Genomic DNA, 27,879 nt, shown 5'->3' with positions numbered 1-27,879 from the left:
GAAAAACATTTCAGGGCTAAAGGGATGGCTCAGTGGTTAACAGCAAGAATTGCTCTTGCAAAGGACCTGTTTGTTCCCAGTGAGGATGCAGACCCTGGGTCATTTATATATCGCTGCTGGGAACATAAAATGGAATGACAACTCTAAAAATAATTGATAGTCTCTTAAGTAAGTATCTTATGGCTAGTGTGATAGTACATACCTGTAATCCTAGCACTTGGAAAGGAAAGAGTTAGGAGGACTGTAAGTTCAAGACCATCCCAAACAACATAGCAAGAGTCTCTTTCAAAAATAAAACAAAAATAAATATATAACTACCATATAACTAGCAACTGCTTTCCTGGAATTTAATCCCAGTGAGTAGAGAACAAGTTCACACAAAAACCTGCACACAAATGTTTATTCAGCTTTATTTGCAATGCTCAGAAACTGGAAATGATCCACAGGTCCTTCAGTGGATAAATCATTAAATTGTAGTATATATCCATGCCACTGACTACTACTCAAGAAAGTTGATTTAAAAAAAAAATTAACAGAGGAGAAACAGAACAACAATGAATCCCCAAAGATTCTACTGGGGTGGTAGAAAAATTAATTCCAGAAGGCTGCACACTGTGTGGTTACATTTACATAAAATTCTTGAAACAACAAAATGATATTATTTTGAAGGTAAGTTAATGTTTTCCAGGAGTTAAAGAGAAGTCAAGACAGGAGAGAAGTGGGCGCCATAAGAACAACATGAGGGCATGGCTCTGTATCTTTTCCACACCAGTATGTTCACTGTGCTGTTTCCCTGAGACTTTACAAAATGTCACATCTAGAGGGATCAGGTGAAGGATATATGCAATCTGTCCCTATTATTTCTTCCAAGTGCACATGATGCTACAATTACTTCATAACTTAAAAGTTTAATGAAAATATAGCTAAAATTCATAGTTAAATAGAATTCTAACGAAAACTAGACTGTAAGTAGCTACAAGTAATGATTTAAAAATCTCCCTTGGAAGCACATGAATTATGAACAAAGGCTGTGGAGCCCCCAGCTAGATCAGGCCCTCTGGATAAGTGAGACAGTTGAATAGCTTGATCTGTTTGGGAGGCACCCAGGCTGTGGGACCTGGACCCGTCCTTAGTGCATGAGCTGGCTGTTTGGAACCTTGGGCTTACACAGGGACACTTTGCCTGGAAGGAGGGGAATGGACCCACCTGTACTGAATCCACCAGTTTTAAATGAATCCCCAGGGGAGTCTTGGTCCTGGAGGACATGGGAATGGAGGGGAGGGGCTGGGGGAAGGTGGGGGTGGGGGCGGGAGGGGGGCGGGAGTGGGGAGGACAGGGGAACCCATGGCTGATGTATAAAATTTAAAACACATAATAATAAAGAAAAAATTATTTATTTAAAAAAAATCTCCCTCAAGAGGGAGACGTCTCTCTCTTAAACTCATTGACTCTTACTAGTTATCTGAAAATGTCCTGTACCATGTATAATCCATCTAGTCTAATGGAGTAAACTACATTTTTTTCTTTTCCTTTTTTTTTTTTTTTTTTTTTTTGGTTTTTCAAGACAGAGTTTTTCCTTGTAGTTTTGGTGCCTGCCCTAGATCTCGCTCTGTAGACCAGGCTGGCCTCGAACTCACAGAGATCCACCTGGCTCTGCCTCCTGAGTGCTGGGATTAAAGGCGTGCGCCACCGCCTAGCTGGAATAAACTACATTTTAATAGCAAAGTATAACCATATCCCCTAGATATCTAGAACAGGATTGGAGTAGAACCAAACACTTAGAACCAGAGATGAAGATTTAGCTCATCTTCATAAAGATGAAGATTAAGGTCTTAAGGGGAAGTGAGCTCACCCAAGGGAAAATATACAATATGCATTATGGCAATATACCTAAGACCACAAAGTAGGTACACACTAGGCAAAAACTCATACATTTCATTTCTTTTCTAGACTTATTCCAACTGCTTGCATAAATATAAGAAGATACAGCACACCTTGGACACCAACCAGAAATCTCCCTTTTAAAACCCAAAGGAATCTTATGACAAATGCCTCAGAATGGCTCCGGTCTGTGCCCCAGGGCTCATTTGAAAGTTTATCACCCCTCTGCAATCTTCAGAAGAGGAAAAAGCATTCTGAACTCTGTGCCAGAGACACTGAAGCTATGACCCTTCCCAGCAGCAAACAGGAGACTGTCCCCCCACGTTCTAAAATGGATGCAGGTATTGTCCATGGCAACAGTCTTCAGCCTCAAGAGTCTATCCTGAAGAGCTCTAAGCAGACAGTTCCTCATCCAGCTAAAAGCAACAAGAAACCAAATGAGAGTGATGGCCGCTCACCTTCCATCTGAAGCTCCCCGGCAACAGGTCATCAAGCTGACAGTTACTCTGAGAACTGTGGCTGATCCAGATGTGCTGACAGAAAAAGTCAGCAGCCCCCTCCCCCTTCACATGCATATGTGGATACTGAACTACAGATTTTACATATCCCATCTTCCTTAAAGGAAACATCTTTCAGAGGTTTTAAAAATCCAGAGGAAATATAGAAACGTTAAAAACACATATATTTAATTTGTATCAACATGGGAAAGAGCTTGAAACTGTTGATTTCTTCCAAAATTATGTGTGTATATAACAACAAAAAACTAAGACTTTGAGAAAGGAAAGACGTGCTATCAAAGATTTTAGTCACTTTATTGAATCAGCAGCCAGCATCATTCCTGCATTTCTTTTAGATAGTTGGTATGATAGAGAAAGCACAGGAGAAATAAACAATATCTCTCCCTTCTAGAAGAACATCATGTAATTGTTCCAGTGAACACACATGATAGCTGGGCATAGTGGCATACACTAGTAATCCCAGCACTTGGGATGTAGAGGCAGAAGGATCAGGGATTCAAGGCTAGCCTGGGCAACATTTAAAAAGCAAGATAATAAATACTAATAATAACAGAATAAAACTACATAGTAAAGCACTAATTTGTATACTTTCAATTGATGAAATAGCACATATTAAAAGATGCTAATTGCACAGACTGAAGGGAACCAAATGACATGGAAATATATTATGGTTTCAAAGTCATCTTACATCTCATAATTAAGCAAGGTTGTGAAAGATTAGAAGTCCCATTTCTCCTAGAGTCAGTGAGTGCATGCCTCCAGCCTTTTATTCAAGTGGATACTTCAGAAGCAAGTCCTACACGTCACATTTGTCATAAGCAGTCAGGCTATGGGGTACAAGCTATAATCCCATCTGCTTAGGAACCTGACTCAGATCACAAGTTCAAGACTTGCCTGAGCTATGACATGAGTTCAAGAGCAGTCTCCGCAACCTAATAAAATCCTGTATCCAACCAAAAGACTAAAACAACGAGGGAAACTGGGGGTGTAGCTTGGTGAGAGAACTACATGCCTAGTGTGGGGAGGCCCTAGTTCACACCCCAGTATCACACAAAAATAAAATGCAGTGGGTACAAGGAGAGATTCCTGCAGCATGTGCAAATGAGTAAATGTAGCAAGCGTGTCAGTCAAGATGAAGGTGAGTGAGCGAGGAAGCAGGAGACACAGTAGATACAGGTCACAGGTCTACGAGGGGTTCTTCAGTGTTCCTAGTAGCTGAAAAGGACTTGAGAGCTCACTGCAGTGTTAAGAGAATAAACATTATTTGTAGGGAATTCTGAGCATGAATTTCCTCAAGAATCCTTACACATGATAAGAAAGAACTGTTTTTCTCAGTAAGGACTGTGTTGTGGGGGTTGGTGTTCTCAGGTCCCTAATTTCTTTGCTAGGAATTCTTACCTTGGTAACTGACACTATGGTAGAGTATGAGCTCTCAAAAGTCAACCTGCCCCTGTTCTCATAAATCAGGGAAAGCTAAACTTCATGGAAATTTCATTTTTTAAACTGACATTTGTTCTTTGAAACTTCAGTTATATGAAAGTTTGAGACTACAAACTCTAGAGTTGAATATTTTTGTGAGTATAACCAAAGTATAATTGGTTTCTTGGAAGACTGGGGTGTACAGAGGTATTTCCTTAATTATTTTGCCTTTATCCTTTCCCTTATAATCCCCTGCCTTGTACCATATTTTTAAATGTCTTATTACATTATTTACTTTTTTGTGGGGAGGGGGGATGTGTGAATGTTCATGCACCATTGGGTCATGTATGCCATGGTACACATGGAGGTCAGAAGACAATTTGCTGGAGTCCATTTTCCTACCACATGGGTATAGGGATGGTACTCAGGTGGTCAGGCTTGGCACCAAGTGCCTATACCCACTAAGCCATCTAACAATCCTTCCCCTTGCCTCTTATTTGCTATAAATACCTGACATGTAGACCATTTTCACTTTGTCTTTCATGTTATAAGATTTAAATTTCCTAAGTATGCCACTTTTCCATAAGACCATTAATTCCATCTGATTATTATGTAAACCTCGCAGTACAACTGGAAAGCCTCTACTTGTCCTTGGAGATTGAACTCAAAAGTTCCCTTCTCTGGAAAACCTCCACTCAATCTCCCAGGAATTGATAGTAATTAGATTAATATGCCAAGACTTCGAGAGGAATAAGTAGGCACTGTGAGAAAGGATGAGTAATACAGAAAGCTGTAAACTCTAAGAAACAAAAGCAATGGCTTGGAATTAAAGACACTCATGAATGCTGAGCTTGTCCATCAGTTAGTTACAAGTGAGCTTTTCTCCATTTAAAAGGATGATGTTGGCTGTGGGTTGTTGTATACAGACCTATCATGCTGAGCTATGTTCCCTCCAGTCCCACTCTCTCTAGGACTTTTATCATGAACGCATGTTGGAGTTAGTCAAATACCTTTTCTGCACCTATTGAGATGATCATATGATTTTTGTCTTTAAGTCCAGTTATATGACTTACTATATTTATTTATTTACAAATTATTTTCCTTAATTCCTACTCAGATTTTTATTATTTTTTCCTTCTATTGGATTTGTTCTTGTTTTTCCAAATTCTTGAGATGCATCAAGTCATTTCTTTGAGTCCTTTCTGATTTTTTAGTGTAGGTTCTTAGAGCTATAATTTTTCCCTCTTAGGACTGCTTGTAAGGTGTCCCAGAGGTTCTGCATATTGTATTTTCATTTAATTCTGGGAATTTAAAATTTTTCTTTCTGGATTTCTTCTTTATCCATTCATCACTCAGCAATATGTTGTTTTAATTGCTGTGAATTTGCGTAATTACTAGCGATTCACTTGTTATTGATGCATTGTGGTCAGATATAATACTCAGTTATTTCAGGTTCTCTAATTTTTGTAAGATTTGTGTGTGTGTCTTGATGTGGAAAAAGCCTCCAAAACCAAGAATGAAAATTATATTTTCCTTCTTGTAAGTTTATTTTCAAAGGTAGTTTGTCAAAGCATTAGAAAACTAATTAACACACCTAATATACAAAAGTAAATTTCCACCCCGTAAACACCCCAGTAATGAACATTTAGAATTTGAAGGTAAAAATCACAAGGCCATTAACACCAAACAATAAAATTCTTAGGTGCAAATCGAACAAAACATCAAAATATATGAAGAAACATTTTAAAAACTTGGAGAGATCAGAGAATTCAATAAATGGAGTTCTATTTTATGTTCAATGGTGTCAAGATGTTAGCTCTTCACACCTTGATCCGTGGGTCAGTCTCAAAACTGACATTATTGCACGTTATTTTGTGGATCTCAACAAGCTGGGTCTGGAGTTTATATAAAACAGACAACATTGCAAGAGATCCAAGTCAGGGGACTGACATTAATTGACTTCAAGACTTTCTCTAAAGCTACAGTGATCAGTGCTGGCAAAAGAATCAGCAGGCTAGTGAGACAAAATAGCCCAGGAAAGCTCTGGAGAAAGAAGCAAAGCAGTGTGATGGAGCAGTGCTAGAACACCTGAACACTCAAACAACAAACGAAGCGGAATCCAGACACACCTCACAGCACAAGTTAGCTCGAGTGGATCATCAAATCAAAGCTGTGAAACACTAGCAGACAGTATAGAAGAAAGCTGAGATGACACTGAGTGAGTCAGGATTATATGTACTTTTCTCTCGGCTTTGCAGTGAACCTAAAATTTTGGTGTTCTTTTCAGAAATATAAAAAAGTAGGCAGAGATCCATTCCTAGAATGGATAATTCCCTTACCTGTTCCCCAATAAAAAAATAAAAACTGGTAACATGATTTTTAGAAAAACTAAAGTCTCCAGAAGTTGTCTCCAAAATGTATTTCAGGGCCAGTGAGATGGCTCAGCAAGTAAAGGAGCTCCCCTCCAGGCCACACTACCTCAAGTGAATCCCTGGAACCCACATGGAAGGAGAGAAACAGTTCCTGAAAGTTGTCCTCTGACTTCCACAGTCTTGCTGTGTGTGGCCCATGTGCCCACACTCACAATAAATAAACACAATAAATGAAAAGATGTGCATTCCAGAAAAGTTAGTGTCCTCATAATAATTGCAAGGCTGTATGCACTTCCTCCCTACAGACTTCCTTCTCCAGTCCCTCTCCAAGTTGCAGAGGCAAGTTGCTCCAAGAAGGGGCAAGAAGGTTAGAGACATCCCTTTGCCACCCAACCATAGTACAAAGGCTCTTCCCTTTTGTACTGGAGCTAGTCACCTCTGCCCAGCTTCTTCTTAAGGTAGAAGTTCCATATGGGAACTGTCAAGTTGAACAGACCAGACTGCTGCCTCTCCAGCACCTACACTAAGAACAGCCATGTTATTCAAGACAAGCAACACTGTCACCAACAGCAGCTCCACAGAAATAGCTCAGATATCAGGTCTCGGGAAAAGCATACTTAAGAGCAAAGAGTTCTGAAACTCTCCCCAGGAAAACTTATTTAGCAGAGTATGAGGAAGTTCGAGGGCAAAGTGATGCCTAAACAGCAAAGGCTTTGGCAGCCAGAGGTTAGTTGCTTGTTAAAAACTGAAGCTTGACCATGGACCAGGTAGATCATCAGAACCAGTGAACAACCGAGCAAGCTAGCCCTGTTGGAATGAAAACAAAGGGAAAAAGAGGAGAAGCCAGACATGGTCTGTAATCCCAGCTCTTGGGAAGCAAAGGCAGGAGGATTTCTGAGAGCTGGAAGCCAGTCTGAGCTATAAGGTGAGACAGACTGTGCCTCACAATAACAAAAGAGGGAAAGACAGAAACATAGCAGGGCCGGGGCTGATTTAGACTCCAGTTGAAAACGGCACAGTGGTTGCACATTTAATCTTTTCTTCCCAAGACCTCACTAAAAAAGCACTTTCTTTTAAAAGCAAAAATCTGAGAGGGCAAAAAGCTTTGAACTTTCCAACAATAACAGCAAATATGGACAGTGCGGAATAGTCTCAACACTGAATAGGAAAATGAGCTTAACCAAAAGTTCTGTCCAACTTTGAACAAGCTTAAGAATAAAATAAAGATCTTATCAGTTTTACAAACTTAAAACAAACAACAACAACAAAAAAAGAAAACCTTTGTTGTCCCTCCTTTCTCAAGAAATCACCGGAGATTAATTCTAACGAGTGAATAAACCAAGAAAGAGAAAAGTTTCTGACCCAGAAAAATAAGATCTCGAACCTAGCATAGAGGCAAAGAGAATCCCTAGGAAGAAGTAAGACCTCAGTTGGGTACAGGGTGTCATAGAGAAAGGAAGAGAAACCCAAGAATTTGGCATTATTGGGGAGCTGTCTACTGTCTTTCCCAAGCTTACCCAATTCCAAAGTTCCAGTGATCATGTGAGCAGAGAAGGCAAGTTGTAAACTTGGGCCACGAGTCCTCTCCCTGTGACTTCGAAACTCAGCGCTTTCTTTCTCTTTTAGTTTCAAATGGGATCACACTGCTCCTGATGCTCCATAACTGGTGAGCATTACTTTGCTAATGGCAAAGTTTCCAATATAGAAAAAGTCCCCCTCCCCTGCCCCCCCCCCAAAAAAAAGGGGTCCATGGTATAGCTGCCTTCTGAATGAATGAGTAGAGGAGGCCCAGGTTCCACCTGTGTGCTGGCTGGGAGGTTGGCCACATGATCTAAGGCCCCTCCCTAGAAAGATTCTAGGTTGTGTTTATCTGAGTTACACCCCCTGGAGCTCTGGAAGCTGGCATCTACTTTCCTTTCGGAAGTTAGTGTGGTACAGCCAGCACCCTCACCTGGCTCACTGATCAGGTGGTTTGTGTGCTCAGGTGTGGGTCATGTGCTCTGGTGAGCAACAAGAAGTTGTTTATGCTCTTCATTTCTGAAAAGTCATAAGACACAGGCAAGTTAAAAACCGAAAGTGAAATCAGCTGATAGTGACATCAGTCAGCACAAATGTACCAAAGTTCAGAGTTGTTTACTTGGACACTGCTGTGAATGCAGTCAGGACTCTAGCTCCGAGCTGCTCTCCTCTGCCCTAGTTCCTGGAGCCTGACATCAGAAAGCAGCCCAGGAGAGAATCCATTCCCCGGAGTCGATTTCCTGTGTCACCTTTTGATGAGTGTTCGTGGGCTCTAGCCTTGGTTTTCGTAAGTACCTCCCCACAGCTCCACAGCAGAGACAGAGGTGTTTGGGGCTCCCTACTTCACATTCTAACAACAAGCAAAGGGGAAAGGCTTGCTCAGTGTTTGTGGCCTCCTCTCTCCCCGGGGTGTGCTCACCCTTTTACCTCTGTCCTACCCGCAAGCTCTTAAGCATCCCTCTGTGTACCTCTGCCTCAAAGACAATGAAGGTAACTCTGGGAAATGGTTAGAAATACACAAGCTGACTACATGCAGCCGGGTCTCTGCACAGCCTGTACCAGTAAATATCTGTGGCTTCAGGACACACTGTTCTCCAGAAATAGGCAGACAAACAAAACCAGGTCACTACAGCAGCAGCTAAACTTTTACCCAGACTTCAGAAAACACCAAGGAAAAGTCTGTGTTCTTGGCTAAAAGAGAAGTATAGGATCTAAGAGACTTTAAGACCTTATGTCATTATAGACTGCATTTCAGCCCTGCAAAGCAAACTCTCGGAGTGGGGTTGAAGGGGTAGGGGGTGTCCCTTGGAACAGATCTTGAGAGTTTGGGGTTTGGTTTTGTTTTTTCTAATCTGGGCTGATTACTACCTTCCACTACACTTCTTTAGTCTGTAAAATCAAAGGAGTTGTTCAGTAAGGAGAGAGAGAAAATGGGGACAATTTTTCTTTTCTTCAAGACAACTGAGCACATTTTCAGTATTTTCTTCCCCTACCCGGTCTTCCTAATCTCAGGTCTCAGGTCTGTATTTTACACACACTCTTTTCTGCACTTCTTACTTTGGTTCCCACATTATCAAATGACTAAGGCTATGATGACTTGTTTTATAAATTTCACTTTTTCACAAACAGCACATAATTTCAGGAATATTTTAATGTAGCTTTCACCCAGAAATAACATAGCTAGCCAGCACTGGGACTTAATTCCTTAGTCCCTCTCTCCTATGCATCTTTCTATAGATGACTTATCACCACATGTGCTTTTGTGGCCTTTCTAAAAGCTGCATGCTGTTTCATCACCTTGATGTGCCATAATGAACTTCTAATGTTGGGGATTCAAGCTGCCACCTGCTTTATGCCCAATATTGTGATAACCCCTCCTGTGTATAAATCAGGAGTTACATTCCTGATACTGTCTTGGGATAAGGTTATAAAAAGTGGGTTATTAGGCCAAAATACACACAAACTTTAATTTCAGAGTCCCTGTGTTAGAAAGTCAGTCTTGCCAGTTGGAATGTCACCAAGAGGGTTATCTGTAGTTTTAGAGAGAAGCACGGAAGTTGTTACTTAGCATACTTTGGAAGCATTAGGAAAGATAGATTTTTTTCATGTTAACTACATTCTATTGTGAATTATTTGTATTCCCTCATTTATTTTTATGCCATGCAGTGTTTTTGATGTTTGCATGAACATTTCCATAAATTAGGTATATTAATCACCTCATATTTTTGTAGATACTTTCCATGCTCATTGTCTTTTAGTTTTGTATTGCTTTTATTACAGACGCACAGAAATCTCCATTTTAAAATAGCTAAATCTATCATTTCCTTGTAGTTTTGATTTGATTTTAAGTTCAGAATGTGCTTCCTCACTCATAAAATTTATTTTTTCTAGATTTCATTTTACATTGGTTCATTCTTGAATCTATGTGAAATTTATTTTGGTATATGGTATGAGGTGATGTCCTAAAATAATTTGGGGTTTTTCATTGGGGGGGTGCTTGTTAATAATCAGTCACTTTAGCATCAGCTAGTTAATGGAAGGTTCTTTCATGCCCCAAACCTGATGTCTCTAGTGTATACAGCTCTTCCCAAGACTCTAAGATGGAACCATTACATTATATGTTCCTGCTGGTTTCTCTTCCTCACTTCGCCCTGTTCATTTCCTTCCCAAAGCTTTTCAAAATGATCTCCTTAAAAATCCATGTGGTATATGTCTTACAAGCAGAGCACAGGCTCAGTTGAGGTGGGAGGGGACATTTTGCTTGGCCAGTGTGTCTTTAATTCTTCAGGACCCCTGGCTCAAGGACCTCCCAAAGGCATCATTAGTGGGGTCAAAAGATGAAATCCTAGCCTGGGAAAGGGAGTGGCACATCTCAGAATTGCAGGGAAGAGTGGCGGGTCTCAGTAATGAGAACCAGGTCCTGGGAAGCCTGGTCCTCAGCCCACGAATCAGCAGTCCTAAACCTGCCGAGAGACCTGCCAGTACAAAGTGATGGAGGTGCGTGCTCACGGCAAGGATGGCTTTCTATCTCCCAGGTCTTTGTAAACTTTGTTCCCTACTGGGTTATATCCTATGTTAGTGAGCAACAAAACAGTGGAACAAATAACAAGTAATATTAAAGGAACCATTTAGCCAGCTACTTCAATGGCTTGCTGTCCATGTCTTAGCCTAAACCATGCATCTGGCTTTTTGTCACAGTCTCCTGGTATAATCATATTTCTGCTGGTCAAGCTATTTTTATTTATAGGGCAGAGCAGGCCACCTACACCACTAAACACACTCGAGCAATAACAATGCCCTAGCCCATTTTTGAAAAACTGGGACATGGGTTCATATTTCTGGCAAAGGAAACACGACCCATTTCCCATTCTCCTTCCTTTCTACTCCTGTGAGGACCACACCTAAGCCACAAACACTAAACATGTCTGGCCAGGGCCAGTGGCCTCCTCTGACAAGGAAATGGGCAGCCTTGCTCTCATATACCAATAGCTTGTCAGTCTATTGTTCTGACTTCACTCACTGCATACCCTACCCTCTGCCTCTACCTCAGCTTCCTTTTCTCCCCTCAAATCACTGCCTTAGCCTCAGGATCAGAGCACACACACACACTCATATGCACTTTAGCATGTGCCAGGGACTGGTCCATTCATGAGAACAACTCATTTCAACCTCCCAAAGCCCCATGCAGAACCAGAAGGTAGTGACAGAGAGAAACTTGAACCCATGTGGTTGTGGGAATTTATTTATTTTTTTTTGAGCTGAGGATTGAACCCAGGGCCTTGTGCTTGCTAGGCAAGCACTCTACTACTGAGCTAAATCCCCAACCCTGGGAAAAATTTTTTAACTGAACCAGAGGACAATGGAGAGAGTCAAGAAAATGAAAGAGGAAGAAGCTTACGAGAAGTCACGTGTGCCACTGCTGACATCCAGTCAACCACTCCTGTCATCTAAGGGATGTTTGTGGAGTGTGTTCTAGATGCCAGAAGCAGCCTTGGGTGTGAAGACAGAACAGAAAAAAAATTCAGATAGATGATAGATAAACAGATAGATAGGACAAATAGATGTGATAGGTAGGTGGGATGGATGGACAGATGGATGGACGGATGGACGGACGGATGGATGGATGGATGGACAACTGAACATAGTAAGGAGATGGCTGAGCTGGTAAAGTGTTTGTCATGCAGGCATCACGACCTGAGTTGGGTCCTCAGCATCCACATAAAAAGGTGAGAATGGTGGCCTGTGCTTGTAATCCCAGCACTTGGCAGAGATGGGTAGATAGATCCCTGGGGCTCAGCCAGCCAACCGAGCCTAATGGGTGATCTCTGGGCCAATCAAAGACTTTGTCTCAAAAAATAAGGTAGATGGCACTCCTGAGGGAAGAATGAATGGCACACCCAAGGTTGTTCTCAGACCTCCACACATGAAGATACAGCTACACACACACACACACACACACACACACACACACCAGAACAGAACAAACAAACTGAAAGACAAGTATTTGTTCCCCTGGAGTTCCATTGCGCTGGATGATGGGGTGAGCGAAGTGTTTTACATCAATAGTGACGTATGCTGATGAGGAAGGATGAGAGCACCAGGCTGGCCTCCTGGAAGAAGGGGATGTTGTGGTTTCCACAGTGCTAACCAAGGAAGATGCCCCTACATACAGGCAGGCATTTAAGCGAAGCCCTGAAGGGGAGGGGGTGACAATGACAAAAGTCCCGAGCTTGTCTGAGATTTCCAGAGAAGCCAGTGTGGTGAGGGAGGGAGGAGAGAGCAAGCATACTCCAAGTCTGGGAGGGAGGGTGTGGAGCGACATATGGAGGGTCTTACTGCTAAAGAAGCAGAAAGAGGGTCAAAGCATTTCTAATGTCACCCAAGAGAAGAGAGCTCCTGGGTAGCAGCAGTCCTTCACCCTACTTGGGAGCTTGCTCAGGGCATGTGAACACCTGCCAGGAAGATGATTATGATCCTGTTCACAGAGGAAGAAACCAAGTGTTAGCCGTCTAGGTGGCACATTCCTGGAGAGGGAACACTGACTGTGGGGCTGTCTGTGCAAACTTCGTTCCTCTTGGCACTCTGTAAAGATTTATGAAATGAAAGGAGTGAATTTTCACTGGTAGTGGGTGATCTGATGTTTTTTAAAAAAGAGCAGCAGACGGTTTTTCTGTAAGAGTAGGCAAAGTTCATGCGAACAGTGTTAGGGACATGGGAATTCAGGTGGTGGGCTGGTAAGCGGGGAAGCTAGGAAGCTCTGTTTTCCGAAGTGTAGACCTGAGACACGGAGGAAGAGGCTGTGAGTGAAGGGTGTTTGTTTCTGCGTAAGACAACATAGAGAAAGGGGGGTTAAGAGGCTCTTGACTATCGGGATGAGAACATGCTAGCTTAAGAGTGATGAGGAGCAGTGACAGACTTGAAATTACAAATGATCAGGAAAGTCCCATGGTGTTTAAGATAACAGACAGGTTTTTTGTTTTGTTTTGTTTTGTTTTGTTTTTCGAAACAGGGTTTCTCTGTAGCTTTGGAGCCTGTCCTGGACTAGCTCTGTAGACCAGGCTGGCCTCAAACTCACAGAGATCCACCTGCCTCTGCCTCCCAAGTGCTGGGATTATAGGCGTGTGCCACCACCGCCCAGCTACAGACAGTTTTGCATGGAAGGAAACAAGTACCGGAAATAGCTAGGAATGGAGGTTGGTGCTACGAACCTTCCCTGGGGCAGGGAGCAACAGACACAGTGGTGCCTCAGCCATCTGTTGGGGGACATCCGATCACTGTGAACCCCTGAGTTTGCATTTGCATTAATTAAATAAAGTTAACCTTGCATCTATCAACTAGATAGCAACTAGTTGACAGAAAGTAATCACAGAGCATCACAGGGCGTCCAGGAGAGGTAGAGAGACACAGGAAGTCGCAAGGAAGGACCTGGAGTGGTACAGCCTTTTCTGGTTTGGCAAAGCAGAAACCCGGGTCTTTTGGAGACGCCAGCAAGGAGAGAGAGAGTTAGCTGGTTGCTACTCAGTCTCTCTGAGCTCACGGTTTTTTACCCCAGCCTTTGAATCTCTAGTCTTATTTATAAATAGAATGCTGAAGCACCTTTAGTGGCAGCGTCAGAGCCGGTGCCTGTGGGAATAGAATTCCCATCAGGCTGTGGCCTGAGCGGCCAGGCAGCTGCTAGAGAAGCAGGCTGGTAACTGTGGAGTTGCAATTGCTGGCTGAAATAGCAGATTTCAGTGCAGCCACTGTGCCAGGGTTAAAACAACAGCCATCTCAAGTAGGAAGCAAGTATCAAAAGCAACATTTATTCAGCCCTTCTCCAGTGTTCCTCATAGGCAGAAGGTGGCTCATCTTAGAGCCAGGGCCACACACCCAAAGCTATGCTGTGGAGAAGCTCTCTGCTTCATTCATTTCTCATCGTTACCTGGTGTGCAGGTTCCCAGGGCTGGAGAGACCCTGTTATCAACCCTCAGGCCTCCAGAGGGTTGTTAAAATGGTCTTCAGACATCTGAGATCTTTAAAAATAATCCTGACAAGAACGTCATTCAGGGTAAAATGATTTAATGGTCATGCCCCTTCAGTCACTAGCCTATTCTCCACTAGGATAATTGTAAAGATGCTTAAACCAACCAACCAACCAACCAACCTCAACCTCAGATTAATCTTCCTATTTCCAGAACTGGGAATTCTCTCCCCTTCACGCAGAAATCACCACCCTCTAAGGTCATTCTCATGCTGCGGCCCTCAAATCCACACGAACTGGAACCTCAGCTCTGGGCTTAGTGCTGGGGGCCTGGGGCAGCAGGAAGATTTGCTTTACTGTGACCCAGCAACAAACAGTCTGGCAGCCTTTGTCTGCATGGGAAACTAAAACTCAGAATAGTTTCTTTGGGGCAGTGCAGGGATCAAACCTAAGGCCTTGCACATGTTCAAAAGTTGTTTTTAAAAAGCCAAAGAAAGCCACAGAAGAGATATAGATGGTCAGTAAACACTTGAAAATGCTGAACTTTCCTGTCTCTGAAGGAAGGAAGCATTGAGCAACAGTGACTCATCAATGTCTAAGATTAGATGGTTCAAGAAAATGCAACATTTGAGAGGATGGGGTAAGATCAGCACTCGCCAGCAAGCAGCTCATGCCTATAGCCCCGGTTACTCAGGAGGCTTACTGTTGCCCAGGAGCCCAAGACTAGCCTGGGCAGTGGAGTGACCTCATTTCTAAAATACAGTGGAGTTCAAAAGTCAAGCTGGAGCCTGGAGATGGCTCAGTGAGTAAAGAGATAATTGCCAAGGCTGGCAACCCGAGTTCCAGTCTCCAAACCCACATCGCAGAGGGAGAGAGCTGAGTCCTGCAAGCTGTCCTCTAACCTCCCTGCATGTGCTATGACACACGCACGCATGCATGCATGCATACACACACACACACACACACACACACACACACACACACACACACACGAATATAAAGTGTAAATTTTTAAGTTAAGCTGCTAGAAGGATAAATTTATTGACAAACACATCACATAGCATTATTCATATGGTTATGAGCTAAATTATAAAAATAATTTATAAAGACTATAAGCTATAAGAGCTCCAGGAAGCCCTTAAACAGGAAACAATGGTAGGACATAAAGAAACATGTATGTTATAATGACACGTGAAATGCACACGCAGATCCCTGTGATCCCCACAGTAGAGCGTGAGTGGAGACGTGCTCGCTGGTCACTTTACCAGAAGTTGTAGATGATTTTTAATCTTTCTCCACACTTTGGCATGTTTTGATAGTTTTCTGCAACCAACATGCATTACTTTATTCTAAACAGGAAGAAGTTTATCTAAAACTAAAGCCACCATGACTCAGCAGTCTCTAGAGGAGCGGTTCACAACCTGTGGGTCACGGCCCTTTGGGGGGCAAATGACCTTTTCACAGAAGTCACCTAGGACCATCAAAAAACAGATATTTCCATTATGATTCATAACAGTAGTAAAATCGCAGTTATGAAGTAGCAATGAGATAATTGTATGGTTGGGGGCACCACAACACAAGGAACTGTATTAAAGGGTCACAGCGTTGGGAAGGCTGAGGACCACGGCTCTAGAGCCTCTTGCCCGTTGAAGGACGCACTGGCTTACTACAGGGCCTTAGGGTCCTCTTGGGTGAGAATGTGATCGCCATGGCTGGTAGAGAAACAACACGGGGCAGGCAGGTGGGGCAGCTGGAAGAGTGCCATCGGGTTTGCAACCAAATACACAGGTACTCAGCAAGGGAGTCGAAGAGTAGAGGCTGGTTACCAGCCTCTGGAGTCTGTATTTCCAGGAGGAAGCCGAATGGACACCCCAACACTGCTGGTAAAAAAAAAAAGCCATACACAGGGCCCCTGAGGATGCTCTGCCATCTTGCTGAGGTGTGGCCATAACACATGACAATACACCTAAGGATACCAGAGGACATTTTCATTCATTCATTCATTCAAAAAACATTCCTTCCAGCCTAGCAAGATAAAAGAGATGATGACTTTTCCTTAGGAACACCGCTTCTAGTATACATCCCAACTTCTGGCCCGTCCAAAGAGGTTGGAGACTGGCTGAGTGTGGGCTGGAGGAAATAGGCCCAGCCTAAGCAGAGAAGCTTGACCACAAAAAAGCAAGTGCGGAGGGCAAAGGGACCTGAGCCCCAGTAAAATGCACGTTCTAAGACATACCGGATAGTGCTTCAAATGCAGGCACAGGAGCCAGGACTGACCTCTGCCTGTGAGGGCATAGCAGAGGAAAGTCAGGACAGGCCTTCTCCACATGCCTGGCCTGTGCTCCAGTTTTCTCTTGCTCTGCTCTCCTTTACAGGCCTTTGGAATGTCGGGTGTGGTGGTACATTCCCATAATCACAGCATTTCAGAAGCTGGGGCAGGCGGACCATAGGGTTTGAGGCCAACTTGGGCTACATAGAGAGACTCATTTCAGAACAAGGCAAAACAAAACAGTCACCTACCAAAGCTTCCAAAAGGTCAGTTGAGAGAAGACAAAGCCACAAACCAAGGCTCCTGGTACCTGGCAGGCGCTGTGCTGAGGTAGCCATAGCCTCCTCTGAGAAGCCAAGTTTGAGGTCTGTCAGAGCTTCAAGGGCAGTGTTTGAACCTAAGTATGCACAATTCACACAGGAGCCTCCCAGTTCCCATCCTGGTGGTTTCTGGATACTGCAGGCTGGGCAAGCCGTATTTCCTACGGCATCACTGGATAAACGGGTCCCACCCCCAGAAATCCACCCCACATCCTGAAACACCCCTCAAAAAGCACACGAATAGACCTTGCAAAAATTTGCTAAATGGGTAAAAACATTTAAAATATGTTGGGAATTTCCTCATACCATGGCTACATGGAGTAAGTATTTCATCCTTCCAACCCAGTGACATATGGACTAAAGCTGCCTTTTACAGTCTTGACAGATCTTTCTAAAGCAAGCATCGCTGCTTCAAGAATTTCTAGTACATTCAAACAGGGCATCCTTGGCCACAGCCTGCAGGGCCTCTGACAAAAGCCCAAGGAACAGCGGCCAAGGCTGCTTCTGAGATGGTCACTGCTGGGCTCCTCTGGAGGGGAGGCCACATGAGAGCCAGGAACTGGACAGGCTTCTCAGCCAGCCAGATGCTGGGGAAAGGCAGTGTAGATTGCGACGTCAATGTTCTAACAGGCACATGTTGACTGCCCGGGAGCTGCTAAAACCCACCAATGAATCCCTATGGCATCATATATTTGAAGCCTTTGGAAGCCCCTCCACCTTCCCATCCCCCCACCCCCCACCCCCACACTTTTAAGGCTGGAAAGTATTCTTCCTCTTTTCACTCCTTCCTGTTCTTGTAAAACAAACGTGGCACACAGAGACTGCACTACACTGTGTGAGAGGGGCTGCTCCGCAAAGGAGTCCCCTAGGAAGGTGAGTCACAGGGTCTCTGGGGCCTTCCCCAGAGCCACCAAAGCTAGGCTGCACCTAGCTCCCTGGATTAGGCCCACAGGACTTGGTGTCTGGGCCTTGTGTTTGTGTCTCACAAGGTTCCCAGCTCTGCATTCCTAGTCATTCCTGGTGTTAATATTTGTTTTATTCCTGAGTGGAAATTGTACATAGAGAAAGGCACAGTGTGCAGACTACTATTTTAGAAGCAATTTGAAAGTCCCTTCTGAATAAAAGAATAATGAAAATACTTTTCTAAGTAATGAGAATATAAAATAGGCACTTTTTTTTTTTAAAGTTTTTAGTTTTTAAAGACAGGGTTTCTCTATGTAGACTTGGTTGGTCCTAGAACTCACTCTGACCAGGCTGGCCTGGAACTCCCAGAGATCAGCCTGCCTCTGCCTCTGCTTTCTGAGTGCTGGGATTAAAGGCATGCACCACCATCATCACCACCACCACCACCACCACCACCACCACCACCACCTGGCAAAATAGACACTTTTATATACACCTAAATGGCATTAGCAAGTCTTCTGTAGGTCTGTCTAGCAATATGTATTAAGACCACCAAGACAGTGAAACAAACAGCTCTATGGATTGAATATGTTTGGTTTTTTAGTGGGGGGTATTTGTCTGTTTTAGGGTGTTGGTTGGTTGGTTGGTTGCTTGCTTGCTTTTTCTTTTTTGAGACAGGGTTTCTCTGTGTGACTCTGGCTGTCCTGGAACTCACTCTGTAGACCAGGCTGCCCTCAAGCTCAGAGATCCACCTGCCTCTGCATCCAAGTGCTGGGATTAAAGGCGTGCACCACCACACCCAGACTATGAATCGAAATTATGTAACCATTCATCACATTTTAAGACTATTTCAACAGCTATGAAAAATGGTCACAATAGTCAATGAACATCCATTGTGTTTAGCAGTCAGGATGCTTTTTAAAAGTACAATCACGCCAGGCAGTGGTGGTGCATGCCTTTAATCCCAACACAGAGCCAGGCAGATCTCTGTGAGTTCAAGGCCAGCCTGGTCTACAGAGCGATTTCCAGGACAGGCACTAAAACCACACAGAGAAACAGTCTCAAAAAAACAAAAAAAAAAAAAAAAAAAGTACAATCACAATAGGGAAAATATTTGTGGAATATGAACAATGAACAGTGGTTTTACTAGGGTGGTAGGATAAAGGATTGTTTTAATTTTTTCTTTAAAACGTATTTCCAGAATTTTCTAGAATTAATGGGTTACTGTTGTTATGGGGAGAGGGTGGACAGACATGTAACAGGAATTACTAAATGGTTTTATTAATAAAAAACCCAGAGCCAGATATTGGGGTAAAAACTGAGAGATCAGAGAAGCAGAAGGAAGCCAGCCACATTCTTACAAAGAGAGTGAGTTCCTGTTTCCACGAATCCTCAGACTGAAAGCCTGAGTCCTCACCCCTGAGGGTCTCAGCTGAACTGCTTAGAAGCCTCTAGTTCCTGGTCCTCACACCATATATACCTTTCTGCTTCCTGCCATCACTTCCTGGGATTAAAGGCGTGTGCCCTTCCCAAGCAAAGGCATGAGATCTCCAGTCCTGGGATTAATGGTGTGTGCCACTACTGCCTGGCTCTGTTTCCAGTGTGGCCTTGAACTCACAGAGATCCAGATGGATCTCTGCCACCTAACAGAGAGGCTTGCCCTTCCCCCCACACACCTCCATGAGGATGAGACACCCCCCCACACACAGAGTTTCTGATGGCTTCTCTCGGTGCTCCTGGAAAGCCTTTGGCATGGGGGCTTCAGGCTTCCACAGCTGCCTGGGAAAGACCTCAAACCAGAGGTCCACTGAGGATCTGTGAGTGGGACTCCCCTGTCTGGGGAGGGCAGGAAGAACTGGAGCTGCTAGGCCTGAGGGAAGGGCTAGATACTCACGGTGTGACCTTTTCCAGGTCCCCCAGCAACCGCAGAAGAAATGGCTATCCCCAGGCCACGGCGGAGCAACTGCTTGCCCTTTGTGGGCATCATGATCCTTGTGGCTGTGGTCCTCTCCCTGATGGTCTACGCTCTCCTCTGGAAGGCTGGCAACCTCGCTGACCTGCCTAACCTGAGAGTCGGCTTCTACAACTTCTGTCTGTGGAAGGAGGACACTGGCTCCCTACAGTGTTACAACTTCCCTGAGCTGGAGGCACTGGGGGTTCCTCAGGTTGGCCTAGCCCTGGCCAGGCTTGGTGTGTATGGGGCCCTGGTCCTCACAATGTTTGTCCCTCTGCCTCTCCTCCTTGCCCAGTGCAACAGTGATGAAGGAGAGTGGCAGCTGGCAGTGGGCTTCCTGATGGTATCCTCCGTTCTGCTGGCCAGTGGACTAAGCCTCTTCCTCTCCTACGTGTGGAAGTGGGTCAGGCTCACCTTCCTGGGGCCTGGCTTTCTAGCTCTGTGCCTAGCCCAGACCTTGCTCATCTTCTTGCTTATAGCCACAGTTATGTTCCCTCCAAGGGAAAAGAAGGACAAGGGCAAATGGGAGAACTGTTAGCCCAGTCTACAGGCTTACGGGATGACAAGGGTTCAGTTCCAGCTGCGCTCCAAAAAGGTGCCAGAGAACCTGTGGCTGGGCAGGTGGGTCCTCTCAAACACCTTGTTTCACAGCTAATGTTGAGCCCAAGCCTGAGCAGGGGGACCCACACCCTTGGCGTGGTAGGGCTGCAGTGTCAGGGAGCCCAGAGGCATCATGGATGGCTGGGGAACCTGCAGCTTTGTAGTGTCCTTCCTTACTCTGGAGGACTCTAAACCATGTAGCTCATTAGCACATGGACCCTTGCTTTAATCAACCACTTTGAGCAATTCTCACGCTAGCTTCAGGCAGGTGAGAGCCTGACTGTCAGAGGCCAGACATCCAGGCTGATTTGCCAAAGTGTCAAACAAGAACTCTGTGAAAGTGTATGGCAACAAACGGGATGGTTAGAAGAAAATGCTTTACCATCAAGTCCTGTTAGCAAGCTTCTGTGCCTCCAGCGTGATGAGCCCCACACCAGAACTCCAGCCCTGGGGGTCCAGGAATAACCTCACAAGGACTCAGCTAAGAATCACAGGGCACAAAGAGAAGCCTTGCTGGCTTTGTGGGGTCCCCTGAATGGGCCCTTGGACCTGACGCCAGACTGACAAACCATTCTTGTGACCCAGGAATGCAGATCAAGATGTGCCAAAGCCTTGAAGGTGAACAGGACTTCATAGTCACACACAAACACGTACTGCATCCCCTCACCTTGCCCAGAACTAGAAAAGGCAGAAACACGGTCCTTATTATGCATTGGGGCATCACTATATTATGCATTGGGGCATCATTATATATTTCTCAATGTCTGTATAGCACAAAACCTACTTGGCTACGAGTTCTTCATTCTGTGCTCTTGAAAAGCCACAGTGAATACAAAGACACACGGACTCTGGCGTGATCTCTGTCCTCAGTGTTTTCTGTCCCTTAGAGCTGCACAAGGACCAAGGTGGCGGCCCCAGGTGGAAGAGGCAACAGGGATGGAGAGGGCCTGCGGCTCACCAGTCTGAGAGAGGCCCCTGATGCTAGCCTGGCAGGGAACTGTGGGCAGGGACCCACAGGAGGAAGGAGCCTTTTCCATTAGAGGGGTGGAAGCCGACTGCTGGACTGTGTCATGACACAGACTGTTCATAGGTCCCCTCCTCAGGGCGAGATCTGGCTGCCTATCTGGAATCCCAGTATTCTCAGCAGCTATGTTTTCCTTTGCTTCCATGAGGCCCATGACCTCATTTTTGCTGGTACTTGAATAGAACACAGGGCTGGGAGGCCAGACCCTCTGAGCCAGAAGGCAGTGCGCGCAGGACGAGACTAATGGGGTACAGGTCTGCATCCTGCAATACCTCCCCGCATCTAGAATGCCCCCTCCCGAATGAAGCCCCCTGGGACTGGAAGTTGGGAGCAAAGCCTGATTTTCGAGGGTGCCAGGGTTGGGTAGTGTTCTCAGCAGACCCCATTGCTCTCAGCATAAAGTCCAATGAACAGTTCATGTCAACTGAAAAATATCTCCCTGACATACTTTAACACATCTTCCTCCTCCTTCTTCTCCTCCTCCTCCTCCTCCTCCTCCTCCTCCTCCTCCTCCTCCTCCTCGGGGCTTCTGCTACAGGGAGAGTCTGTGGCATCTGGCTCCTGGGCAGGGCTGGGGCCTAGAGCAGGCGAGCTGTTCCCACTGCCCTCTTCCTCACTGCTGCTCCCAGGGGAACTGGTGTGGGGAGACGCCGAGCAGGGAGGGGAGAGCTGCAGCTTATCAGTGGCCACCAGAGACGGCTTTTCCTGTTTGCGGCCCTGCAGAGTAAGAAACGACAGTCTCAACACAGCTGCTTGTTTCCCTGACCCACCCGTTTGTCTGACAGTGATGCGGACATACTCTGAGTCAACTAACTGTAGAGACGGCACAGGACCAGGCCAGGCCGCGCTCCCGCCTCACGGGCACCCACCCTTCCTTCACCCCACTGCTCCCCACACCTCACGCTCAGGGCCCACTAGGGAAAGATGCAGGCCTAGGTATGAGGAAGAGCTGAGGAGAAGGAACCCAACTGAAAAACATGTCTGGAGAGGCAAGAGAACACCAGGAGCCCAGGCCACAAACCCTGCTGTGGGCCGAACTACGCCAGCTGGCAGCACAGCTTGAGTTTCTTGGGGACAGCAGTATCCCAGATCCCTGCAGCCCTGGGTTGCCATGAGCCCCGCAGAGACGATGCACCACTGCTTTAAAGCATGTGGAAAACAAGAACTCAGCAACTTCACACAGGGCCGCTCTCGCGCCTTCGGGAAGCCAGGAGGAAACTTCCACAGCCTTCTGCTGAGAGGAGAGCTGGTAAGGAGCCGTCTTACTTAACTGGTACCCTCCCTCCCCAAGAACACAAGTGAACACTGTGTGCCCCTCACCTGTGTGCCGGGAGTTACCCACACGCTGCCAGCACAGCTAGTCCCGAAGGCTCACCCCACATGATACACACCACACACAGGAAGTAGCTGCGGGGATCACCCCTGAGAAGAGCCAGCAAGAGGAAGAGGGGGGATCCTGAGGCAGCCTAAGAGCACCTCTGTTACCAGGACCTAGGCTAGTTTCAAGCCATGAATAGTCTGCAGTCACAGAAGACACAGGGTTGATGTTACCTCGATCAGGATCTCCAGAGCCATATCTACCATTTCGGCTTCATCCATGCAGTACACAGTCTTGGTGGCCGGGGCCCTGAAATAAAGTCACAAAGCCACAGCTGAGGACAGAGGGACTCACAGGAGGAAGGAAACAGAAGCATCCTCCATGGGGGGGGGGGGGGGCAGGGGGAGATAATGCTTTCCCTGAAAAATTTCCTCATCCTGGTGGCCCAGGGACAGAGCACAGGGCTACCCACCCTCCATGGTCTCCCTCACAACACCTGGGAGCGGGATGATGGTCACTCCTTGAAACACGCAGTGGACAGCCACAACTTGTGGCACACACTAATCCCAGCACTCGGGAGGCAGAGGCAGGTGGAGCTCTGTGACTTCAAGGCCAGCCTGGGCTACAGAGTGAGTTCCAGGCTAGCCAAGGCTACATAGACCCTGTCTCAAAATCAAACAAACAATGGACCCAGCAAATGTAGCCACCAGGCCAGGGCCCAGTCTGTACCTGAAGGTGAGAATGCATTCAGACAAAGGCTGTGGATACTACAAAGGGTGCAGGGGGCCAGGGAAGAGGCAGCTGGAAGGCTAGCGCCCTCTCTGAGAGAGTGGCTCTCCCCTGCCCACCAACATTCACCTAACTCACACCCACAACTTCTGACTCCTTGACGGTCCACAGGAAATGCAGCTACCACTCAGGCGACCAGAGTTCAGATCCACCCATCTCGCCTTCTTAGACGTTTTGTCACAAATGAAGAGACTAGACTAGCACTTGGGACAACCGGCTCCCGGGGCAGGGCTTGTACAGATGGCAGGACGCACCAGCCCAGAGACTGGGGGGGGGGGGGGGGGGGCTCCTTTGTGAGCTGAGACCTCAGACGCTGCTGCAAGGACGCCACCCACCTCACTGGCCTGCCCACTCTGACAGGCCAGGACACCTACCGAGAAGCACCCTGACCACAGGTTTCCCCACCTTGTCGCCGCCCCAAGTTGCACAGCCGCCATCCTCTTCCGTTTGGGTCTCGTCGCTGACAGCGCCCTCCTCTCTTCCACAGGGGCTGTCATCCATGAGGGAAGGACCCTTTTTTTGTTCTCAGATTTTAGGGTTTCCATGGCTGTAGTTTCCCACACTCAGTGGCTTGCTTCTCTGGCACAGCACCAAAAGTCACATTCTCTTGCCACACCCGGCTTATCTGTCCCCAGTGGTCGCCGATCTTTGATGCCTACAAGGGGGAGCCAAGTCAGTATATTCTCCTAAGTTAAAGCTCTTTCAGTTACCAGCAACAATTACTGGTCAGCGTAGGGCATGCTGGAGGTGAGCAGAGCCCAGAAGGCCAAGTCATCTGTATTGTGTCAAATGGAGGGACAGCAGCAGGTAGGGCTATGGGCCTGCAAAGTTCTGTGACCCCTCCATTGCTCTGTGGCCCACACAGGTAGAGGGTGCAAGAAGAAATGCTGTCCTGTCACCTCTGCACCCTAGGAGGGAGGAAGGAAGGAAACTCAGGTCTCCCTTTCCTTTTGCACCCCAAACAATCATGGGGGACGACAGACTTCTCACTTCTGCAGTGATTTGGTTACTAGAACCCAGAGGCCTTCTGATTCACAGATTTCATTAGCCAGTGCCCCCTCCCCTCAGCCAACATATACCATTTGATAATTTTGGTTCATCCAGAATAACTGTTTACAACTCCATTTAAAGAAGGAAGGGAGGGAGGGAGTGTGGGAGGGAGGAAGGAAGGAAGGAAGGAGAGAGAGAAGAGGGGAGGGGAGAAGAGAAGAGAAGAGAAGAGAAGAGAAGAGAAAAGAAAAGAAAAGAAAAGAAAAGAAAAGAACAGAACAGAACAGAACTAGCAGGCATCATCCTAACTTGTCCGGTCACAGGAGTTGTCACTAGCCGGTGACAATATACAGAAATGTATCACACGTGGCAGTACATGTATCTTTATGTCCATTTTACAGACGAGAAACAGACGCAATTGACAGTTAACGTGCCTAAAGTCGCAGAAAGCCTGACATCAACCACCGAGCCGGCAGCCAGCTCCCACAGACCGCAAGGTTTCTGGAGCTCAGTGCTGTTGGGGTCGGGCCCGGGGGTCCCTGGAAAATCTCACCCGGAAAACACACGCGGGGCCTGGTGCACTAGCCGGGAGCTGGCCACGCCGCTCCCTCCCACCGGCAGAGGGCGCAGAGCGGGGACCCGGGGACAGGACCGGACAGGCGACTAACAGGGCAGGGCGGCACAGCAGTCCTCTCGGCCGGTTCCGGGAAGGGATTCAGAACTAGAAGCCCTCACCACGCATCCCACCGCCCGCCCCTTCCGGCCCCTGCGCGCTCCCGACCCGGCTGCTGGCTGGCGCGGAGGTCCCCGGGTGCCCCCTGCAGACCGCAAGCCAAGTGCACAGGCCCCGGGTCTGTCGGCTGCTGTGGCTGAGGAGCCGCTGCTGGCTGTTAGCAAGTCAAAGTGCCCAGAGCTGGGGACTAGGGGAAGGAAAGGGCTTCTGTTTTTGACAGTCCTGCCCCAGGATCCCCAAGAGGAAACCAAGTTCAACACGTCCCAGGAGTCAGGAGACGAGGTGCCTGACAGTTTCGAGAGATCAAACTCCCGTTTACTAATGTTTTAACATTCAGGTTGGCGGTCCAGGGTGCCCTCTGCAGAAGGGCGGGAGGCGCCACCAAGCTAGGTTTCCCCGGGGATTTTCAGGTGAACTCACTCATGATTTAGGGCAGCCTGAGGTGACCAGGAGAGGAGCCCCGGGAGACGACGACTGAGAAGACCAGAGCAGGCCGTCACAGGGGAGGGCCTTCCCTGGCACTCTCAAGCAAACGGAAGCTCAGATCTGATTGTCGCCCCCAAACGGAGAAACCAAGACTAACTATATTGGATTTACAGTAGATTGGCTAATCACACAGCAGTTTCTGTCCGGTGCTAGAACTACAATTTCTGGATTGGGGCACCCACGGCTCCCCTGTGAAGCCTTTGTTTTCTCCAGGGTCTTCTAGAATGCTAATCTTCAATGCTAAACCAACAGCCCGGGTGAAGAAATATAAAGTCCCAACTCTTAGCGACATAAACCAATGGCTTCCGGTCTCCCAGAGTGCTCCTAAGGTCGGCTTAGCTGCTTGTCGCCAGCCTTTCTGGGAGGGCAGCACCTAGCTGTCATGAAAGTATCATTCATTGACTGTAGAGTCCTCAACCTCACGGTCTAACGGGTTGGGTGGAAGGGCATGTTTCCTTTGATCCTTAGCATAACTCCCAAGCCTGCACATTTCTTAAAGCTTCTCCATAGCCACCTAGCAAACAAGGCTTAAGACCAGGAACCTGTGTGTTTGCACACAGAGCCTGCTGCAGGGAAGAGCAAAGAACCAAGCTAGATTTGCTTGTGCTGGAGTCAACGTGGGTTTTTATTGTTTTTTTTTTTAAATGAAAGATAAAACTGTATGTGGTTATTGGATATAGTAACAAATGTCAGTTAGCTTCATTTAGTCAGCCTGCAATGTATTTATTGATGTACTTCCAGACCTCACGCCGAGCTCCTGAGCATTTGAACACCAAGGGGACTGGGCTCGGGGCTGAGCAGAGATAGGTCCCTGAGCACATGGATGGGAAATATGGATTTGCACCTGCCGGGCCAGGTTCTCCAGCCCTGGAAGAGTGGTTCAGAGTCTGTGGTGTAGCCTGCCTCAGTGGTTGTTGCTTCCCGCCACCTTCAGCCAGGACAGCGGAGGAGGGAGCCTCACTTACTAAGGCTCCTAAGGATTCCAAAAGAGGTGCTGTGAAGGAAAAGGTACATTCCAGAAGCTTTGAGAATGAGTGCTCTTCCTGGGAGGGGCAAGGCAGGGAGGCACAGATTTGGGGGTGTTTCTCTGTCTCTGAGCCTTAAAATCGCTTCAGCAAGCTGTGGGGGATGCCGAGAGGAAAGGACATATCCTAAGACAGGAGAACTTTGGGGGGAAAAGTTAGACATGGGCCCTTGACTCAAATGAAAGCCAGGAGCACGAATCTAGGTCAAATAGATGAGGCTGTGTCCAAGCCCAGACGGAGAAATCGCAGAGAAGGAAATAATCGATTCATGACAGTGTAAAAATGGGTAAGAAGAGATAACCGTGAGCTAGCTCAGCAGGTAAAGCCCCTGGCCATGCAGCCTGGCCACCTGAGTTTGATCCCTGCAAACCCACATAAAGGTGGATGGAGAATCGAGTCTACCAAGTCGTCTTCTGACCTCTGCTGTGGCATATGTCCCCCCAGCCCCCACACACACCAATAATAAATAGATGACCACTACTCTGCTCTTTCTATATATCGCTTTCTGCTCCTCCTTCAACCCCAGAAGGGAGCCAAGGCCACAGTGCACTGCTGCTTTTCCCAATGCAGGCACCTGGGAGTTACCCCACTCTACCTCACAGCCCACAACTAAGCCTGGAGCCCAAAAAAGCTATCACATGACTGTTCCAAACAGTCGCTGTTCATGGATTGGCATTCCCTAGGTAGGTAACAAGGTCACCCCTGCCATGTGTAGGAGGCCCAGGCCCGGGCTCACTGACCCTCCAGTGGCTCCTTCACAAGGCTGGCCTCAGCGGTAGGATGTAGGACTGACTACAGGGGGGACTTCTGTTCCTCCCCACTGTGCAAGAACCTGCCTCTTCATGGTCCTCCCAAATGAGGGAACAGAGTGCAGGTGTACAGACAGAGCTGGTCCAGGCTCAGCGAAGTCAGGCAGAGGGTGCAGGCAGCTGGTATTATTCAAGCTCAGAGACCTCAAGCTGGAGGAATGAGAAGGCCACCACATGAGAGCGTGGGACCAGAAGCCCCTGAGGGAGAGGGAGCTGGAGGCCCAGACCTCAGGCCCCGTTCTTGTCTAAAGAACCCTCTTAACCAAAGGCAACAGCTTTCCAGTACGGCAGAGGACACACCGATCCCGGCTTGAACCCAGAAGATGGTACTGTAGTCCACATCTCAACTCTGACAAAGTCATAGGAGGCTAATGTAGAGGCGAGTGAGAGCTGAGGTACAGGACCTTCAAGGCAGGAAGCCATGGCTATCTAGGCCCAGGTGACTCCGACATTCTAGAAAGAGACACCAAGTGACTGCAGGAACATTCTCT

At 46.8% G+C, this 27,879-nt stretch overlaps 3 protein-coding genes across 5 annotated transcripts in view; 2 read left to right on the top strand and 1 right to left on the bottom strand.

Moving 5' to 3' along the window:
* Positions 1-2,879, top strand: part of Agbl3 (ATP/GTP binding protein like 3) — an 84,954-nt gene extending 82,075 nt beyond the window's left edge. For both annotated transcript variants that reach the window (XM_036181424.1, XM_036181423.1), the window contains one exon: positions 1,951-2,879. In XM_036181424.1, the coding sequence (XP_036037317.1) occupies positions 1,951-2,350 (400 nt within the window). In that variant the 3' untranslated portion in view covers positions 2,351-2,879. The remainder of the gene's footprint in view (positions 1-1,950) is intronic.
* The window catches only part of Tmem140 (transmembrane protein 140), a 36,204-nt gene extending 15,133 nt beyond the window's left edge, over positions 1-21,071 (top strand). The window contains exons 1-2 of one of the 2 annotated variants that reach the window (XM_036181444.1): positions 8,291-8,495; positions 19,572-21,071. In XM_036181444.1, coding sequence (XP_036037337.1) covers positions 19,595-20,152 — 558 coding nt within the window. In that variant the 5' untranslated portion in view covers positions 8,291-8,495; positions 19,572-19,594 and the 3' untranslated portion in view covers positions 20,153-21,071. Of the gene's footprint in view, positions 1-8,290; positions 8,496-19,571 lie in introns of those variants that run through there. The other variant, XM_036181445.1, reaches the window with a different exon arrangement.
* Positions 21,072-21,739: 668 nt separating this feature from the next.
* Positions 21,740-25,605, bottom strand: Cyren (cell cycle regulator of NHEJ; the record flags this gene model as incomplete). Its single annotated transcript, XM_036181850.1, has 5 exons — positions 25,489-25,605; positions 23,751-24,000; positions 22,790-22,865; positions 22,260-22,469; positions 21,740-21,955 (listed from the first exon to the last, which is right to left on the bottom strand). Coding segments are annotated over exons 2-5 (642 nt in total), but the record flags the coding sequence as incomplete, so codon positions are not given.
* Between the last annotated feature and the right edge of the window lie 2,274 nt (positions 25,606-27,879).

The sequence above is a fragment of the Onychomys torridus genome, chromosome 3 (genome assembly GCF_903995425.1).
Source record: "Onychomys torridus chromosome 3, mOncTor1.1, whole genome shotgun sequence".
In the NCBI taxonomy this organism is placed as follows: Eukaryota; Metazoa; Chordata; class Mammalia; order Rodentia; family Cricetidae; genus Onychomys; species Onychomys torridus.
Note: the sequence above shows the minus strand (reverse complement) of the source record. Positions and strands in the feature narration are given on the sequence as shown.